The 17,783-nt window shown below is 32.3% G+C and overlaps 1 protein-coding gene across 1 annotated transcript; it reads left to right on the top strand.

The window, feature by feature from the left end:
• Positions 1 to 938: 938 nt before the first annotated feature.
• On the top strand, positions 939 to 17,338 carry LOC131842534 (ubiquitin carboxyl-terminal hydrolase 15). The gene is made up of 14 exons (XM_059191102.1): positions 939 to 1,368; positions 8,683 to 8,874; positions 9,194 to 9,328; positions 9,556 to 9,690; positions 10,407 to 10,510; positions 10,850 to 10,970; positions 11,341 to 11,488; positions 12,402 to 12,548; positions 13,064 to 13,248; positions 13,555 to 13,661; positions 14,119 to 14,244; positions 14,666 to 14,761; positions 14,976 to 16,021; positions 16,477 to 17,338. The coding sequence occupies exons 1-14, from the start codon at positions 1,030 to 1,032 to the stop codon at positions 16,515 to 16,517; spliced, it is 2,922 nt and encodes a 973-aa protein (XP_059047085.1). The 5' UTR covers positions 939 to 1,029; the 3' UTR covers positions 16,518 to 17,338.
• Positions 17,339 to 17,783: the final 445 nt, after the last annotated feature.

Raw genomic sequence — 17,783 nt, 5'->3', positions numbered from 1 at the left:
TTGACTAAACGGTATAAGTAGGAAACAATAATGTATCACCGTATTTAGATTTTTAATTCACAGTATTAGACTTTGGTTGGAGTGACCATAATAATTAAAGTTTGCATCACAATGTTGCTTTGTTTATTGTATGCGTTCGTTCTTTTGATTGAATATAAATTATTTTATGCCTTTGAACTGTTGATATAAAAAAGAAAAGCATTAATGACATAATAATGACAATGATGGTTATGTCCGTAGTTTTATTCATATTAAATTTTAAGTCTATGTATTATTTTGAAGTATAAACTATATTAAAGTTTCATCAAAATCCGACTAGTTGTTATTACTTAAAAAAGCAACAAACTTCTATCTATTCACCTATCCATTCATACTCGCAAACTTTCGCAATTATAATATTAATAAGAAGCTTTCAGAAGAATTCATCGCCACACGCCGGAACCTATGTAAGTGGTCTCGGACAGTGCAGGTTCAGAGGAGCTTCCTCCCGCGTACACTTTGATTGTGGAATGAACTACCTGCCGAGGTTTTCTCGAGAGACTACAGCATGGGGTTTTTCAAGAAGGGTATATTAAGGTTTCTTAAGGGTCGGCAACGCGCATGTGACATACCTGGTGTTTCAGGCGTCCATAGGATACGGTAACCGTTTACCAACAGATGGGCCGTATGCTTGTTTGCCACCGGCGGCGGCACTAGACGGCACAAGAAAGCAATTTTAAGACTGAAGAATAAATTGTATATTTATTATTTGATTTCGTCAAGCAAATTTAAGGCTGTGATAACATTAGTGTGTGAAAGTGTGAAAATGTACGTAATTCTATATAGTTCTATTATTATATGACTCTACAAAGGCTAAAGAACATTTATCTAATGTCCAATCCATAGATATAAAAAAACATACTGTAATATAGCATAGACAAAAAATGGCGATTGTAGCAGTGACATATCAATGTTTTCTAATTGGTTTTTTTTTGTTATAACATAAGTACCTATCTAATAAATGTAAAATAATAAAAATTCTTTATTAATATGTCTACCAATAACTTATCAACTGTTTTAAAATCGTGTTCAGAGAGTGAGTTAATTAATGAAATTTCTGATGCTACTAATATGACACCAAAGCAAGTTGAGGGATCAAGACTTAAACGTACCTTTACATTGCCTCGCAATCCCTTTGGAACTGTTAAAGCTACATCTAGCAAGAGTAAAAGTAACGAGTGTGATAATAAACCGTCAACTGCTATATCTGAAACGGGAGAGTCTCAAAAGGATGTTGGTGTTATTGAAAGGAAGTTGTTCAGAAGGCCATCATGGAAAAGGTTTCTGAATAAAATAGCTCAACATATGAGTACTGTTAATGTATCGGGAGTAAGTATTGCATAACTATGTAATCAGAAAGTATGGGTTAAAAGTTAGAAATCAATGTTCTCAGTAGGAGGAGGTGAGAGTGATGGTATGGATAAAGGGGAGGAAAGTGCAGTAGGATTAAAAAAACATTTTTTTAAGTAAAATTTTATTTTAATCTAAAATTTTTAATCAACTTCATTTAGCATATTATATTATTAGATATATATATATATATATATATAAATATCCCCTTGGGCACTTTGTGGCTCAGACGTGCCGTATAGGTAGTTTTTTGTTGATCCATTTTCACTTGTTGATCCGGAGGCCTTTTGTTGATTTAATGCCAGCTGACCATATATAAATGTTGATCCGTTTTGAGCCACAACTGTCACGACGAGTAATAATAATAATTAAGCGATTTATACACGATTTTATACAAATCCACCTTTTTGGCATACGACCACTTCTTGATCCAATTCAAACGGGCCAATCAGGGTGCAGCATTTGCCAAGGGCTTCCTCATTGGCACGTTTGGGCTACTACATTATGGCTACAGTAACTTAATAATGTCTAGCTAGTATTTCAAGAATAATAGTCTATCTAATCTAAATATTTATAGAAATCAGTCTGGAGTAACGTGACTCCAGATCAAACTTCAATACTTGTTATTTTTGGACGGGAATTTTTCCTTTTGTAACAACATACTGAGCGAATGAAGAGAAGACGCAACAGCGGATCTAGGGGGGAGCGTCATGGAGGTCTTGGGAGTCATGGGGGGTCATGACTCTCCCCCCGCTTAGCCCAGGACTTAGGTAGACCACTAATTGAACTAAAAAATAATGAAACAGCAAAATTTTTTGCACGATCGGAGTGTTGGTGCAGTAGTATTAATTATAATTAAACATTGTTACTTAAAATATAACTAACACTTAAAGTACTATAACACTAAAAGCAAAATAAGTATTTTCAAAATACTTTTACAGAATAAATTACCTTTTGAGTTTTTGTCCAAACCTCAGATATTTTATTTATTTTAGGTATATCAATCATTACATAGTATAGTATAAAACAAAGTCGCTGTCGCATCTAACAAGTACATAAATAAAGAAAGATGACTTTTTGGCTCTGAATATATTTCAAAAGTCAATTACTTGTGTTAATCAATTTATATACTCGTTCTTATTTCATAGTATTTGTTTTGATCGAATGTATACAGATACCGTAACGGTCTATTAATTATGAATTTATTATACCTAACCTAGATATTTTATTTTGACGAGACTCCGTGTAGTAGTAGTATCCGATAAGGGTATGCGAACCCTAAGTATTATTTCAAAATGACCAGTAATTTCGAAGAAATAAGCCTTTGAATTTCAAATCAACTTACCAAACGGACGCTCAAGGTTCGATTCCCGCCACCGATTTTTTTTTTGTTATTTTTTTTTGTTTTGTCTTTATTTTATATTTTAAATTAACTATTTTAATAATGAAATGAATTTAATCGAACAAAACGTTGTTAAGTATTAAATTAATTTTAATTTACATTACCTAGAAAGTATAATCTTTCTAAATTGTAAAGCAGCTAACAATTATAGTAAGATCTTATAAATAATTAACACAACAAGTAAAACATTTTAAATGTATTTTCTTTATTATCACAAAATATTTTTTATGCATAATATAATAGTTAATATCACTTAAAATTAATTTAATACTTAACGACGTTTTTATCGATTAAATTCATTTAATTATTAAAATAGTTAATTTTAAATATTACTTTAAAAAAAAACAAAAAAAAGCCAATGGTAGGAATCGAACCCGGGATGGCTGTGTGGTAAGTTGGTACACAGGTACATTCCTAACTAGTAAAATTAATTTAATGCTTAACTACGTTTTTATTATAAATTAATAGTCGTATAAATTAAATTGATTATTAAAATATTAAATTAAAAAAAAAAACAAAAAAATAAATAATAAAAGTAAACGGACGGAAAGAAATTCGAACTCGGAGTGTCTGTGTGGTAATGTGGTATTGGTACACAGGTACACTACTAACTAGGCCATATTGGTGTTGCTTGTTATGGTGAAAAAACTAGTATATATATAAGTTACACGTACAATTTCAAAGACTTATTTCTTCAAAACTACTGGCCATTCTGAAATAAAACTTTAGGGTTTGCATATGTAATGTTTGCATATAAAATAGGATTAAAGGTTACCAGTGTATTTACACTTTTACTGAACAAACAGAGTTGTTTAATACTTAAAATATTGTGTGGAAGGCATCAATTACTTTCAGTGCATTTATAGCTTTGCTCTTTTTTCTAATTATTATTATTAAGTTTTAAAGTGGTTGAATTTTACGTAGAGTGTTTTTATACGTTATTTCTAATTTACCATTTATTTTAAGTTTTTTAAACTCTATTCATCGAGACCTATCTAATGAGTCCAAACACGATATTTCTGCTGTAAGTTTTCGAAGAGTATGTTCATCATCTGATAATACTGGTGCCAGCATGAAGTCAAGGTTAACAGATAACTAATTACTTTTATTTCGTCAAAATTTTTAGATTACGTATAATAAATTCATAATATCGCTACCTATTCAAATCAAAACAAGTATTAGGTACTTCATGTACTAGTATATAAATTCATCAACACACAAGTAAATGATTTTTAAATATATTCAGAGCCAAAAAATCTTTGTGCATTTAAAAAAAATTGCCGATACGGATTCACTATTGCAGGAAATTGTTGAAAAAATATATATCGAGTATAGGTATCTACTACTATCGACGAATACATTTGGCAACAACGCATGGTCTCGGTCGGAACGGCAACATCGCATATTAGAATACAAAGATAGTGGTAGAACGCGGAACGGCAACATGTTGCCGTTCCGCCACGCTACCGTTATAGTGGTAGAAAGAGAGAGATAGTGGAATCAGCAATATCTACGGATCGTGGCTGGATCAACTAAGTGTGCAAGTGTATATATATATATATATATATATATATATATATATATATACATTTGTCTTTAATTCAAAGGAAATGTAAATAATGAACGCATCACATTTAAAACAGTAATAAGTACGTACGTAATATTATCACATGGTAACAGCACGTATTATGGCAAAAATAAACATCGGCTGATTCGAAAAGATTTATTATAGTAATAATAGTAATCTCAGGACAATTCACACAGCTTCATCTAGACCCAAGTTAAGCTAGCTGAAGATTATGTTATGGGTACTAGACAACTGATATAAATACAAAGATTTTTTTTCGTAAATACATATATATTATCTATACATAGAAAACACCCAGACCGTTACAAACAATCATACTCATGAATACAAATGTTTGCAGCGTGCGAGGAATCGAACCCTCGACCACCAAGCAGGAATCAAAGCGGTGTGCTAGATAAATCGCTAGACTACCGACAACTAGCTGTACACGCGACTTCGTCCGCGTGGAATTTAACTTCTTATATTTTAGAAAAATAAAGTGAAATTCCACACGGACGAAATCCCGTGTACAGCTAATCATCAATAAAAAAACGCGTAGGTATCTCTAATATATTATACACTAGCTGTTCCCGCGACTTCGTCCACATGGTTTTTAACTTTATTTTTCTAAAATAAAAGTAGCCTAAGTTACTCCTTGTTACATCAGCTACCTGCCAAAAAAAGTCCCGTCAAAATCGGTCCAGCCATTTCAGAGATTAGCCGGAACAAACAGACAGACAGACAAAAATTGTAAAATATGTTATTTTGGTGTATGTACCGTATTTATATTCATATGCAAGTAGTAAAAAACGGTTATTTTAATATTACAAACAACAGGCTTCAACATTCTCAAGTACCACAAAAAAGATGTTTTTTCTATCAAATAAACCGTTTTTATTAAAAACAAGCTGTTCCCACGACTTCGTCCGCGTGGAGTTTTATATATTTTTTTTTTTAAATAAAAGTAGCCTAAGTTACTCCTTATAAATCAGCTACCTGCCAAAAAAGTACCGTCAAAATCGGTCCAGCCATTTCAGAGATTAGCCGGAACAAACAGACCGACAGACAGACAGACAAAAATTATAAAAATTGTTATTTTGGTATATGTACCTTATATATATTCATATGCATGTAGTAAAAAACGGTTATTTCAATATTACAAACAGACACTCCAATTTTATTTATATGTATAGATTATTATTTATTTATTTATTTATTCATCCAAAATAATACAAATTGTGTAGAATAACGTAATAGTAACATTACAGTAAAATTTTGTCAATAACATAATAGCAACTTAAACATTAAATCTCGGTATATCTATAGACTAGTTGGCCCCAGCGACTTCGTCCGCGTGAAATTTTATTTTATTTTTCTAAAATAATAGTAGCGTAAGTTACTCCTTATTACATCAGCTACTTGGCAAAAAAAGTCCCGTCAAAATCGGTCCAGCTATTTCAGAGATTAGCCGGAACAAACAGACAGACAGACAGACAAAACTTGTAAAATATACCGTATTTATATTCATATGCAAGTAGTAAAAAACGGTTATTTCAATATTACAAACAGACACTCCAATTTTATTTACATGTATAGATGTATAGATTAAAAAAAAAGTAACAGTCACAAGGCTAGTCGTATGCCTAATATATATAATAATGTAATAAATTCATTTAAACAGAAATTGCGGGAACTTTATTTAAATTTCTAACTTTTTTACTGTCCTTCTCCTTTTTTCACATCTTTCTGATATATCCCTATAGTTCTGTCTATATTTTCTGTTTTTCTTACTTTCAATTTGAGACTGTACTTATAATTTGATTATCGGATCATTATGTATTTATTTATATAGAATATTTATACATTTATGGGTTATATTTACATATATATTTATGTATGTATATTGTTATTTTTTTATAAAAATTTACATTTTTGCTTTGTATTTATATATCTTTTTTTGACATTTCTTATTTGCACTCATAGTTGCCTGGTAATTAACGCGGCAAGATATTACGTCCACCACATGTACAAATTTTTTTGTGCATTAAAGTTAAATAAATAAATAAAAATACACTACTGTTTAATGAAAATGCGTATTGTCTAGTGCTTTGAGATGTATCAATATAAGGTCAACAAAAAAGTCCGTGATGGTATATGTCTATCTCTTAAGGATAACCAACAATAACCATTTTTTATCTTTTACTTTTTACGGGAATTTTTTTTATCGTATGTTTCCCTTAAAATCATGTAAACTATGTTATTACGTCATAATCTAAAGAAATAATAATATTTTATAGTGAAATATCCACTATAAAATACCAAAAAATAGCAATGTAATTCGTTACGCGCGAATCAGCTGTTATAAGGTCAAAGGTCGGTGCACCCCGCGTATTTGATAAATAGTGCTTCTCTGGATGTCTTTAAGAGAAAATGGCAGTATGTACGTGTATATGTACAAGTCCTTAAGTGTTAAGTTTTTTAAATGTGCAATGAAGAATAAATATTTTGAAGTACAGTACTTACGTACATTAATATAATACCTACTTTTTACTTGTATCTATTGTTATCAAAATTAAATTATAAGTTCTTAAGTTGACCACGACTATGTGACCCTCTCTTGGCGCCAAAACGAATGAAAAAATGAACAGCATACGACGACGACGCAGTTAACTGATTCGTACCTATAGAGTGGAGCAACTGCTTATTCAGTTTTATTCAACTATTTAGTTCATAATTGATAGACCGTTACGGTATCAGAGCCAAAAAGTCTTCTTTCTTTATTTATGTACTGTTAGATGCGACAGCGACTTTGTTTTATACTACACTATGTAATGATTGATATACCTAAAATATCTGAGGTTTGGACAAAAATTCAAAAGGTACTAAAGTTTTTGAATTTTTTCAAAATACTTTTTCAAAATAAAGTACCTTTTGAAAATACCTATTTTGCATTTAGTATTTGAAATACAAAACACAAAACTATTTTTGTTTTTAGAGTGACATTTCTATGAATTCACTGTCGATGACGGTGACTGACTGACGGTGCGATGGAAAAAGATAACTGTTTATAAAAAATATAATAAATAGCCCTGTACAATTAACACAGACTGATACTGAACTGATATAAATAGATATTTTTATTTTGTAAATACATATATAATATACATATAAAACACCCAGACCGATGAAAACAATCGATGACCGATGAGTACAATTGTTTGCACCGTGCGAGAAATCGAACCCGCGACCATCGGATGTAAAACGGTGTGACCACCGAGGCAGTCGAAATATATAAATAATCTTATGAATTTAATTTATTCTAATTTGTTTGTGTGCGCGGGGTGCGGTGTACGGTGCTCCCCCCTGCCTCCACCGTTGCTGGAGCTTGCATGTATGGAGCATTGCGAATATAAAATATCTAGATTAGTAAATTAATAAATTCATAATTGATAGACCGTTACGGTATCTATATATATTCGGATTAAAATAAGTATCGCAGTAAGGACCAGTATATAAAGTGATCAACACAATTAATTGATTTTTGAAATATATATACGGAGCCAAAAAGTCTTTGTGTATTCAAAAAATATCTAATTTGTTTGTGTGCGCGGGGTGCGGTGTACGGTGCTCCCCCCTGCAACGGTGGAGTTACTGTGTATGGAGCATTGCGAATATAAAATATCTAGATTAGTAAATTAATAAATTCATAATTGATAGACCGTTACGGTATCTATATATATTCGGATGAAAATAAGTATCGCAGTAAGGACGAGTATATAAAGTGATCAACATAATTAATTGATTTTTGAAATATATTCAGAGCCAAAAAGTCTTTGTGTATACCAAAAATTTAGCCGTTCGGAGCCAGTCATGCACGAATTATTAGTAAAAAATGTGTCGAGTATATCGTACTATCGACGAATATATATGGCCACATCGCAAAATGGAATGCGACGTTGCCATACCGCCTGAGATATACGCGATAGGAGTCAAGTTATTCAGTGCAAAAGGTGGAATCAGCAAGTGTTTAGGTTGTGGCGTGATCAACAAAGTGCCCAAAGAGGTGTTTATATATATATATATATATATATAGAATTCTATAAAATTGTTTATATTAACAGTCAGCCCACAAATGGATGCTCTTAGTCTGTTTATAGTAAAAAGTTACAATGTAAATTAACAAACCAAAGAAAGAAAACTTTATTTAATAACATAAAACAAATACAGTAAGAAAAAGATTAACAGTTAGATAATTAACATATTTTTAGAGATTAAAGTTAGTAGAAACAAAAAGTATTTTTCATACTTATTAATTTACTTCAAGGTTAAATCTGCACCAGCCACTTTGAATGGCGAAAGAGTACCGTGTAGTGGGGATCCACCATGGCCTCCTGGCTCTACTCCAGCTGTGACTGGGATCAAGAATCATGGCAACACTTGTTACATGAATGCTGTATTACAGTGCCTTTCTCACACAGATGTCATTGCAGAATATTTCGTACTAGACCATTATAAAGTAAGTTTAAAGTGTACAATAAGAATTAGTTTTTGATTTGCTATGTATTGAATAAATATGTTCACAGATTTGATAATTGTGGTGATTTTATATTCATTGTAATGTGAGCCCACAAATACAAATGATAGCACCCTGTGATTAATTGAACCTGCAACCATAAAAAATAAATGTACTAAAGTGCATGTCCTCTGAGGCAGTCTGAATTGGTGTTGTTTTGAAATATGTTTATAATGAATTGAACTTTCTTTTCCACATTGAGTCTATGCATTTTATATGACAATTAAAATATGTTTTAGCTATAATAATTTTATTTTTACAGGTGGATTTACAGAAACGAAACAAAATAAATTCAAAAAAATATGGAACACGAGGAGAAGTAACTGAACAATTAGCAGCTCTGTTAAAATCACTTTGGGCTTGTCACTACTCTCCTGATATGAGTACTACCTTTAAGGTATATATGAATTTGGTATAGATATTTCACAAATTATGATCCACCCACTACATTTAATATTACATTAGTTGGTGTACTATCAGATATTCACACAAATCCTAAAACAATTATTACATTTGCTCATATCAAATAACTCTAAAAATTTTTGGGGCAGTTACAGTTTATAACTACACTGAAGTTATGTCAGCATATTTAATATTGTAAATGTAATGATTTTATGTTGTTAGGGTGCAGTTGAAAGGCATGGTACCCAATACAGAGGGAACAGCCAGCATGATGCGCAAGAATTTTTGTTTTGGTTACTGGACAAAGTTCATGAAGATTTGAATACTGCAACAAAGAAAAAATACAAAACAATTAAGGTAGTATGCATGCATGATATATTAGTTCTCTGGACTGGCAAAGCATGGGTTTTTTTATGGATGATAATGGAATGGTGCACCCGCCAGCTATAGCAGTTTACGCTGGCGGGGCACCAGTGGAGGCTGATAAGATGAGCATGAGGTCAGGTCAGTTAGCCCATCGCGACTTATTCACCAATTTATCATGATGGTTTCCAGAGAGAACTGCGTGGAGGTCAACCTGACATGGTACATTACTAGCAATGGGGTCAACAGTTCACATTACTAAAAATCCCCTTCTCCCTGCAAAGCATGGGTGTTGTCCTAGCTGTCACATGGTAATTGTGATGTGCCTAGTGCAGTTTTTAAAGGCAACTGAACTTAAGGGCCATTGGATGGGCCATAAATCTGTTGTCATACCAAGTAAAAAAAGAAAATTAGAGGCATATTTTTGGGCCAATTCGTAAATTTAAAAATATTCAGTATGAAATATGAGATATATGAATTCATCTAAAATTAAATATATATAATGTCATTAATGTGTCATGTATACAAAGTACTGTTATACCTCCTTATGTCTCTATAATTCTGTAAGTTTTGCAATGGATTTTTTATCAATATTGTAAATATATTTGTGGACTTATATTTTATATAAAAAATAATGGAATACACTGGAAATAACATATTTCTAAACTTATTTCCTATTACTATTAAAAATATTTTATTATTTTTTTCAGAATACTTGTGGGAAGCCCGATGAAGTAGTGGCTGCTGAAACATTGGCTAATCATGCTCGTAGAAATAGCTCATTTGTTCAAACTGTTTTTCAAGCTCAGTACAGGTAATATTTAAATTTAGTGGTTTAGAATTAGATTATTCAATGAAGAGTGAAAGATGAGTGAAAATCGTAAAGTTAAATTAAAGTGGGTCTGGATATTTCATATTAGGATTACTTGGTTATAATAATTAAATTTAGACAAACTCAAAGATCGCATCAAAGTATTTAACTTTGAGTTACAAAGATTTGCAAAGTTTGCATGTCAAATTCAATTTTAGCAGGATAAATGTTCAAATATTACTTTCATTATATGCTTTTTATGAAATAAATAATATATTTGTATGGGGCAAATAAATGATTTTATAATTTTTATAATACTAATACTACTATGGTATTTATCAGGTCAGCGCTGACATGTGCCAAGTGTGATCGTACGTCATGCACGTTTGATCCGTTTCATTGCGTGAGTGTGCAATTACCTTCAAGGTTGGCTACAGCACAGCCATCCCCACTTCCTGTTAATGTGAGTATTTATTGTTAGGTTTAATATGAAATTGTATATTGAAAATATTTCATTTCACATTAATGATGTTTTTTAATTGTTTATCTAAATTCCATAACAAAATGTATTAGACATACATATTTAAAACAATGAGTGCATCTGATTAATGGAAAAATAGTTTGATATTCCTTGAGGGTCATGAACTGACTGTATTTTACTTTTTACAATAGTTAGTCATATTATGTATTAACATACATAATATGACTAACTATTGTATTCTATTATTATATTTATATATATTGTTATTATTATAACTATAGTATTATTAGTCATGTTAAGACTACAAATTGTAGAAAGGAACATAAGTAATGCAAGGTGTTATCACTCACAGGTAGTTTACGTCAATCAGCAACCTCGCCAAGTGCGTATTGGCGTAGAACTTGCACCAACCGCTACTATGGAGGACTTGCGGACTACATTACACAGTGACACCGGCATTGATCGCGACCATATAATATTAGCAGAAATTAATGAGACAGGTAATTGAAATAGAAATAATCTTTATTCAAATAACTTAATACCAGCACTTTTTCTTCTTCTTCTTCTTTATTTTAAATGGCCGCCACCAATTTCGATCGGTGATTTTGCCAATGTCATGGTTTGAGAAACACAGTGTAATTTGTAGCTGTGGCTTATTTTAGTATACTCGGTTAACTTTGACAGTTTCGTTCGGGTTCGGTATATTATAGTTAAGGACAGCACAACAACTGAGGGACAACAAACAATTATTAGTAGGGTTTATTATTTAAACATTATTAGGTGGACAATACTAGTTAGTAGGACAATACAAACGTAGACACTTAATATTAAATTGAGGGGAGCCGGTTGGGAATTACAATTTCAGATTATTGTTAGTTATAAATTTAGCTAGTATTCTGAACCAGCACTTTTGAATAATCAGTGAATAATAGACACTATTAATTGCTAATTACATTTCAAACAATAAAAAACAGGGAATATAGAATTTGGATAAGTTCTAATTTAAATTTATAAGTATATAGTACAAACACATCTTTGGTTGGATTAATAATAATGGATTAATGCATATTTAGTTTTTTGGCTGTATTATTTTCAAATCACCCGTGCGATGGACCAAGTCAAAACAGAGTGACATAAGTGGTCCTCTCTACAGTACCAGAATGGCAGGCAGTAGGGAGAAATGGTGCATTGTCTTAAGGCGGATGACATCTGCCTGTCACTCCATTATATAATGTCCACAGTAGTTCTGTCAACAGTATACAAATAAGAAGATGGTTTTTCAAATCCTACTGTTTTTGAAAATGCTTAATAATTACTATGTTTAACTAAGCTAACATACGACAAGACATTAGACATTAGAAATAAGACATAAAAAAAACAAATATATAATTTAAAATGTATATTCTTTGGCAGGGTGGTGTAATGCCCGAGCGAGTTGGGAGGTGGCAGGCATTGATTTCGGCGCTTTGTATTGTATGGAGGCACCGCCACTATTACAAACTCCAACTACGCCGTATTTATTGCTATTATGGGTTAATATGCTTGATGGCGAGAGATTTGGTGAGTATTCTTTAATTATGATTTGTTTTGTTTTATGCTTAATCAGGGCTCTGTTTACTGTTGCCTTTTGTCTTTGCCTCTGATTTACTTCTGATCTACTAATTTTTGTTGTTTGAAATCAATTATTCTAGTAATTATATTGACAGTCTCAATGTTACAGCAGTTTAGTACTCTGCTTCATTCTGATGGTTGCGGGTACAATTCTTTGGACAGTAAAAATATTTATATTCATAAGTAAGATTGTATGTATGTATTGGTTTGGATGTTTCCTATATATGTATATCTTTACATATAAAAATTACTCTTACATCTCAATTTGTAGTCGCAATATTTATTATTGCAAATAGCCACAGCAACGCATTGCCGGGTCTGCTAGTATAATATATATGTATTTGTAAAAACATGTATTTAAGTATTTCCATCATTTATTTAGTAGTTTATATATTACATACATATTTTAAGACTAAGTTTTGCTGTGAATTGTTTTGGGTAATTTTTATCATTATTATTTCCAGGTTCACCTTATGCAATGCAAGTACCTCGTGAGATTTCTTATGAGGATCTTCAGAAATTGATGCTAAAAGAAATGTGCCAAATAGTGGCGGAACGAGTTTTGGAGAATGTGCAGGGTTCTGATATATTTAAGGCTAGGATTGCTGAAGCACATAGACCTAAAGATCCAGCATATTTGCAACCCGAGGTAAACTAAAGTATTTGTTGATATACAAACATCTATTATATATTTTGATCTCTTGCTCTGTTATTTTTTGTAATTGTAATAATATATCATTGCTCCGTGTATGTGTATTGGTACCATGTTTGCTGTAATGTGGTACATCTAATAATTTTGTTAATGGAATAGACTTTATAACTACAACAATACATAATTGAAAAACTATAAAATCAATAATTCCTATATTAATTAAAATTTACCATCTGATTTTTGTGCTGATTTGCACCATGTATAGTTAAACAGTAACTTATCTCAAAATTTATTCATCTTAAGTTGCCGCACCCGTTGTTCGCGCTTGACGTGGAGCAAGCTCTGTGCGCACACGACAAACACTCTCACCTTCGGCTTGAACTACTGTGGGACCCCGCGCATAGAGATAGGTAAGTATCTACATTCATAAAAAAATGGGCTCAACATTATAAATAAAACTGTTAACAATTAAATTTGATTAAAGAAAGTCGATGTTGTAGTATGGTTATAACACTGAAACGGCATCAAGAAAAATATTACAAATTGTGCATGCATATTATATAGAATTACAGTTTTTAAAATATAAATTTCTATTTTTAATGCTATTTATTATATATTTACAAAAAGTAATAGATTCTTATACTGATGAAGTTAAATAATGACCACTATAAAAGAATTTAAAAAATGCGTTTATTACAAACTTCAACAATGAAACAGTCATACTAGTGTCAAGATGCATAAATTGCCGAGGGAAACACAAAAGTTACTATATTTGCATTTACAATTCTCCCCCGTTTTTTTTTAAATATATATAAAATACATGTAATATAGAATGTGTGTGTATGTGTGTGTGTGTGTGTGTGTCAGCATAATCCGGTGGGTGGGCGAGGCGTGCGAGGTACACGTGTCTGCGGGCCCGGCGCCGCTCACGCTTGACGCCTGCCTCACGCACTACACGCGCGCTGAGCGGCTCGCACAGGAGGATGCCTGGAGGTTCTTCTTCTTTATTAATACCAGTTCTATATTTCAATTCAGAGGGTATTTATTCCCCTATTTGCGGCTTATACTTTTTCACGCAGGAAACAATGTATATAGATAAGGAGAACGAGAAAGATCTCGTGCGCTGCCAGCTCGCACATTCTCGCGATTTTCAATATAGCGTGTTTTAGCGCCTTTTTTTTAATAATTAATTATAATTTAAAAATGGTGGACGTCTGACTATGGAAGTTAATTATGGAGTTCCAAATCTTAATAAATCTTAAATGTGATTAATGCTGTAGTAGTGTGAATAATTATATATTTATCCTTTTTAGTTTTAAGTGTATTATCAATTTTGAGATTTTTTTTAAATGGTTATAGTTGTTTCATACATGTTATGCTGCTTGCTATTATAACACATTATTTTTTTATTCAGATGTCCTCAGTGTCAACGATATATGCCAGTAGTAAAAACCCTCGGTCTTTGGTCACTACCGGATGTTCTAGTAATACACTTGAAGAGATTTAGACAGTAAGTATATATATTTTTAATGCAGATTAATAAACACAACAAACAAATATATTTTCAGCCAGGACTTTTCTGGATAGGTACATGGTGTTGAAAGCCTTTGTGCTTCTGTATATATTTGGTTTAATTCACTTCATAATTCAGCTGATAACACTTTACATAAGAAATAACGTAACTTGCAGACCTTACACATACATATTGACTTATGTTTTTTTAGGCAAGCCAAAGGTCGTACGAGTACAAAATTAACAACTATGGTAGAGTTTCCTTTGAACGACTTCGATATGACGCCGCACCTTGTCACACGGAACTCGGCGACAGCTGAATCACCTGGACATTCAAGGTCACCACGTAGAAGGCATTCTAAAACGCCAACCTGCGGTTCAGATGAGAATATGTATGATCTGTACGCCATTTGCTACCATCATGGCGATGACTTGGAAACTGGACACTACACCGCAGCTTGCAAGAATCCGTACGATGGTCACTGGTACAAATTTGATGATTCCAGGGTAACCCTGGTCAATGATGAGAATGCATACAGCGAATTGGTAGATAATACGGCATACATGCTATTTTACAAACGGAAAAAACCCAACATATCACATTCTTATACTACAGACGATCACAGTAGTCATTGGGCGTTACGTATGCCTAAATACGTAAAGCAAACGAACGACACATTAAACGAGCTTACGGAAGTCAAGGAGGAGCATGTTGATGACCTAAAAATTGAGATACCGAATAATGAACCGGAGTCAGAATCTGACGCTACCGCTCCGACAAACAGCCCTTTGTCCAGAAGTGTTGAGAGTCTGCCCGACGATAATATGAATGTACCGCCGTCTCCAGCGAAAGTAATAACCACAGTTGTTCACAATACAGCTTCTATAATACAATCACCTACTTTGCAGCGACCATTGATAGTCGAAGTAAACGGGAATAAAGCGAACGATGATGCGAACGAAAACGAGTTAAGTGTATCCATTGAACCTTACATTCATAAAGACGTACACGTAAACCCCAAGATGACGCCAGTGGACACTAGGCGACCGCGGTCTGTCGATTATCCCGCCAAGTCAAACGCGACGTCTACTAGTCGAGACTCGAACAGAAACTATGAGAGTTCACCGTTGGTCGCCAGTATAAATGGAGTTGAATATAATCCAACTACAGAAAATCTGATGTTGTCCATGTTTCAAGAGTCCAAATATATTGTCCCAAGGCATGCCAACCACATCGCAGGGGAATCTCATAGAGCAGGTTAGTTTGCATTATATGTATACTCCAAAGATCTCAGCTATTACTTATTTAAATAGCATAAGTGGATTTTCACCATGTGAAGTAATTAATTTTGTTTAGTGCAAATGTGTTAAAAGATAACTAAGAGCATTCTTTAGTTGTTAAACCACATTTTAGTATATAAATTTGAATGTTGTCCTTTCAATTTAGATTTTTGCATGTTATAACTCTATCCAGTTCTTCAGTTGATGTACATAATAAACATTGTGGACATAAAATAAATAATAAGACGCCCGCATAGCTCAGGACCGGTGCTCGTAACCTACCAAAAGCGCTAAATTTTCTCAGAAATCTTAAGTATAATTACATAATATCTATTTAAAAATGTACATATTATAAGCATTATTCGTGCATATAAATTTCTAGCCATATTCGTATAATGTATAGGTACATATATTTACTTCAATATTTTTCAGGTGAGAAATCATCTGTGTGGAAAACTCGAATATCCACATGAGAACAGATAGTTGTGTCTGATGGATGTGACCAGCCCTCTCCTATGTTAACTCTATGCCCAAAATTAGATCTGGTTCCAAATAGTTGACAGTTAAGTCATGATTAATTAAGGCGTAAATGCTGTGAGTGTCAGTGGATCCGAATACGACATCTTTATAACTGCCTTCCACTTAGGGATGTACGATATTGGAAAAAGTATATTTGTAATGCTCTATATGACCATAGGCTTGTTATAATGCTGCTTGGCTTATTTATTGTGATTATTTTGATATGCAAATATTTCTTGGTTACTTGGATTTTTAATATTTTAAGATTTTTGTATTATGGTCAAGGATACTTTAACATTATTACGACCTTTTATGGTAATTTTGTATTACATACCAAAGATTGGTTGAAAATATACTCATTATGGGGAAGGCAAGTAAGTAGCGTTCAAGTTATATCATGTATTATCTATTTATAATAATATTATACTCCCTCATGGTAACTTTATCCTAAAGGACCAAGTTTACACAGTACCTATGTGATTCGTATGTTCTGCTTGTCTTCCTCAATATACTAACAAATTTGATAACATGTGTGTTGTAGTGCTGTTACTGAGAAATCTATTTATACATTGTGTAGATATAATGTCACAGAGTAACTAGTAGGGTTATAGTTAGCGGGCGTAATAAACGAATTTTCGTAACACACTTGTGCCTTGGCCCTAGGGATGTTGTGATTTTAAAATTTAACCAAAAGCATGATGAATGCATGCTACAATAAAATTTAATTCATAATTACGTGTAATTAGAATACACATGTCATGGAATACTTCATAAATAGATTGTGATACCTGTATCATGGGATTTGAATATAACACGACAACTATTGTTTATATCTTTTAGTTTATTTAAATTATTATATTACGTAGGCATAATATTACCAATTACACAGATAAGAAAAAGTGATTCGAATTGCAATTTATTTGTGAAATATTGTATATATATAATGGTATATGTGTAATGGTTTTATTATAAAACAATCTCTACAAAAATGATACTCGTTTGGGAAAGTGAAGGTTTTGTAAATATTGAAATTGTAATTCAAAATGCACATAATTAGGTTATAATATATATAGCACTTTGTGATGAGATATTTTTTTATAATTTATATTTGATTTGTTTTTTTAAAAGACATTGTATTTATGGAATCACGGTTATTATTCAATAGCAAGTGAATAAGCATGTATACCTGTGATCTATTATTGCTTTATCGAGAAACGAGC

Source organism: Achroia grisella, unplaced genomic scaffold, assembly GCF_030625045.1.
Source record: "Achroia grisella isolate CSIRO2021 unplaced genomic scaffold, CSIRO_AGI_Agris_v1 utg241, whole genome shotgun sequence".
NCBI classification, from domain to species: Eukaryota; Metazoa; Arthropoda; class Insecta; order Lepidoptera; family Pyralidae; genus Achroia; species Achroia grisella.
Note: the sequence above shows the minus strand (reverse complement) of the source record. Positions and strands in the feature narration are given on the sequence as shown.

What these genes read in the sequence shown, in the direction of transcription:
- LOC131842534 (XM_059191102.1), top strand. Translation starts at nt 1,030, where the DNA reads ATGTCTACCAATAACTTATCAACTGTTTTAAAATCGTGTTCAGAGAGT. An exon ending in CAGCATATTTGCAACCCGAG is followed by an intron (nt 13,249 to 13,554) that starts GTAAACTAAAGT and finishes ATTCATCTTAAG; the next exon opens with TTGCCGCACCCGTTGTTCGC. An exon ending in GCACAGGAGGATGCCTGGAG is followed by an intron (nt 14,245 to 14,665) that starts GTTCTTCTTCTT and finishes TTTTTTATTCAG; the next exon opens with ATGTCCTCAGTGTCAACGAT.